Source organism: Sinocyclocheilus rhinocerous, unplaced genomic scaffold (genome assembly GCF_001515625.1).
Source record: "Sinocyclocheilus rhinocerous isolate Xijiao unplaced genomic scaffold, SAMN03320098_v1.1 scaffold1591, whole genome shotgun sequence".
NCBI lineage: Eukaryota > Metazoa > Chordata > Actinopteri > Cypriniformes > Cyprinidae > Sinocyclocheilus > Sinocyclocheilus rhinocerous.
Window position 1 is genome coordinate 108,049 of NW_015652264.1, and position 3,488 is coordinate 111,536.

The 3,488-nt window shown below is 36.6% G+C and overlaps 1 protein-coding gene across 6 annotated transcripts in view; it reads left to right on the plus strand.

Moving 5' to 3' along the window:
- LOC107714210 (piggyBac transposable element-derived protein 4-like) overlaps nt 1-3,488 on the plus strand; it is a 12,999-nt gene that overhangs the window by 4,710 nt on the left and 4,801 nt on the right. For 5 of the 6 annotated variants that reach the window (XM_016519983.1, XM_016519986.1, XM_016519987.1 and 2 more), the window contains exon 4: nt 1,342-2,122. In XM_016519983.1, the coding sequence (XP_016375469.1) occupies nt 1,342-1,867 (526 nt within the window). In that variant the 3' untranslated portion in view covers nt 1,868-2,122. Of the gene's footprint in view, nt 1-1,341; nt 2,123-3,488 lie in introns of those variants that run through there. The other variant, XM_016519988.1, reaches the window with a different exon arrangement.

Sequence of the window (3,488 nt, forward strand, 5' to 3'; positions counted from 1 at the left end):
CAAAGAGTGGTCATTGTGTGCATGTGACAACAATATCACAAATTCTCCACAAATGTGGCTTGTATGGGAGGGGTGCATGAAAAAAGCCAGTCCTCAAGAAAGGCCACATGCAGTCAAAACTGAGCTTTGCCAAAACACATCTTGGTGATTCTGAGGCAGATGAGACTAAAATTGAATTATTTGGCCTCAAAACCAAATGATATGTCTGGCGGAAATCCAATACAGCTCCCCATCCAAATAACACCATTCCTACAGTAAAGCATGGAGGTGGTGATGTCCTGTTATGCGGTGTTTCTCTGCAGCAGCGACTGGAGCACTTGTCACGATAAAAGGAAAAATGGATGGGGCAAAATACCATCAAATTCTTGAAGAAAATCTGCTGCCCTCTGCCAGACAGTTGTCAATGGGAAGAAGGGTTACCTTCCAACATGACAATGACCCAAAGCATAAAGCAAAACTGACCACACTGTGGTTGAAGGAGAAAAAGGTGAATGTCCTTGCATGGCCTAGTCAGAGCCCAGACTTAAATCCCATTGAAAATCTGTGGAATGACTTGAAGACTGCAGTCCACAAACACTCACCATTAAATTTAACTGAACTTGAGCAGTTCTGCAAAGAAGAGTGCAAAGTTAGTAAAGACATCCCAACAGTCTAAAGGCTGTCATTAAAGTAAAAGGTGGTTCAACAGAATGCTGACACAAGGTGGTGATACTTTTTCCAACTCAGTGAATCTGTTTTTTTTTTTCTAACAGGTTACCGTTATATCTTTCACTTGGATGTTATAAGTTGCACTGAGTAAATACAGCTGGATAAAACAAAAACTGTGCCCGTCTTCATTTCAGGCTGCAAAGCAACAAAATGTGATTATTATAAAGGGGGGTGATTCTTTTCTATACCCACTGTATAGACAATATTCAACTCCTAATTTAAATTAATATAAATATGTACATATAAATACAAGCTTTAGAATTTATATAAAAAAGATTGTTTCCTTTTAAGTTCTTTTTGAACCTATATAAATTAAATTCAGTGTTATTGTGCGATTGGCTGTTAGCTGCATTCTTGAGGTAATCACAAACTCTGGACCACACACTGAGTTGACAGAGAGCATTTATAGCGAGCGTTTTTGGTAATCCACAGAACCTAATCTAAACAGTTTTGAATTTGTTGGGTTTTGTCAACTCTAAACCTGCTCTGAAACTGAAACTGTTCAACTAGTTTTGTTTAAGAGGCCACTTGTGTCATTCTGTTTTGCCTGTGTATTATTCACAGGAATATTTACCTTTTAAGTTTAAAGTTAACCTTTAAGTTTAAAATATTGTCTTTTTTCTTTCCACCCAGGAATGTGGGGACAGTGGATCCATCCAGTTTCATCACTGGACATTACAGAGTTCTACATAAACCAAAAAAGTGGTATCAGTGTGTTTTTTATCACCTTTTGGACATTGCCGTAGAGAATGCGTTCATTTTGCATGAACTGGCGGCCAAGAGAAAAAAACAAAAAACTCTGACACGGAAGACATTCTTCGAGACGCTTGTTTTAGAGCTTACAGAAATGGATGCTGAGAACAGGTTTGAATCTGCATCAGTTTCCTCTGCTCCCATCTCGTCTTCTCCTTCCGCTCCTGTTTCAGCTCCTCCCTCATCTCCTGAATCATCACTTCCTGAAGGAACCCACAGGCCCAAGCACTTCAAGCCGGACAGTGCTCTCGGTAGGCGCAAGTGCAAGCTCTGCCACCTGAAAACTCCAGTCATGTGTGTGACTTGTGAAGTGCCATTGTGCTTTCAACCCAAGCGTGACTGTTTTAATCAGTGGCATGAATATAAGGTTTTTATTCATGATGGGTTTAAATTTGAATATACGTAAATATGTTTGGTTTACCCTGCTTCATTTCCTGACACTTATTTGAATATTTAAGTAAAAGTTTTGTTCTAAAATGGAAACAAGTATGGGTAATATTTCTAATATCATCTGCTTTTACAGTCAGTGCTGCTAACGCGTCTACTTTTGCCAAAGAATATGTGGAACAATCAATGGAGGACATAAAGGTCTTGTGGAATTATGTCAATGTCAGTGCTGCATTACCTTTCAAACGTTTGGGGCTGATAATTTTTCACAAAGGCTGCATTTATTTGATTAAAAAATACTGTAAAACAGTAATTTCTTCAGTGTTGCATAATCCTTCAGAAATCATTCTAATATAATTAAGTCACTGCATCAGCAGCATGCAGGCACATTTAACACTCTTTTGCCAAGATGTTTGGTTCTGTTGGGTTTTTTTTTTTGCCAAACTCGTTTTCACATTTGTGTGACCCTCAGTCTGTTGCATGCTCAAGTGGAAATCTTCTGTGGTTTCCTTCCTGACTGAGAATGAAAGATAATTTTGATGAAATTAGTCAAAAATGATCATGTCAACATGTAGAGGAGTCTAAACAAACCCTTTCAAGGGAACTCTATTAAAAAAAAAATACTCAAAAAGAAATAGATAAAAAATAAATCTGAATAAATCTATAGTTTTAGATCTATTTTGTATATATCAGGGTGTCCGCGGGTCCTTAAAAAGTCTTAATGTCTTAACTTTTCCTAATATAAGGCCTTACAATGTCTTAAAATCGGATTCGATGGGTCTTAAATATTTTTGGTCACATTACCGCTAAAGTATCTTAAGTCTGACGGACCTAATGACTGTTTACAATCATTGGACAGACCGAAGATTTTTTCTTCCCGGCGGTAAATTACTGCGTCATCAGAGAGAATTGCAGTAAATTAGCAGAATACAGAAAACAAGGTCGCGCTGAGCCTCACTCTGTTTGTCTCTTGAGAGTCTTCATAACAAATGAGCGTAACAGCACACATAAACTCAGAAGAAACACACTGAGGTAAAAATTCAAAATGTTTAGTTTATTCATAACATGATATAGTTAAGTAACACCATGACAAGTGAGCAGTCTATTAAAATACATTCAGAATGATCACAAATTCAAGACATGGGGGCAGAAAATGTGTATATTTATACCACTTCATATAGTTAATTTCACAGGAAGAGTGCCGTTTTTCTCCAAAAATTACCATATACAAATGTAATGTTTTTTTTTTACAACAGTTCAATAAACTAGATGTTTTATTAAGAGACTTACGTTTTAGACACCATATTGCCTGTTTTTGCGCTGTTTTGCGTCTTTGAGCAATATGATGGTGATTCGTTCCTGAATTAATCAACCATTTAAATGATTCGGTTCAATCGCAATGACTCGCTTATTAACAGTGACTTGCTGCCACCTACTGTCGGTTTTAATTTCACATTTAAAGTATCTTTTCATTTTTTAAATCATTTCAAATATCAGTATTTAATTTTTTTATGTTTAATATATCAAATTATTTATGCATTTGTAACCGCAGGTTAAATGCATTAAACAGTGTGTAAATACTTCTAAATGCCAATTCAGGTGCAGCTTATGTCTGGATTGCAAAGATGAATTTTGTTGAT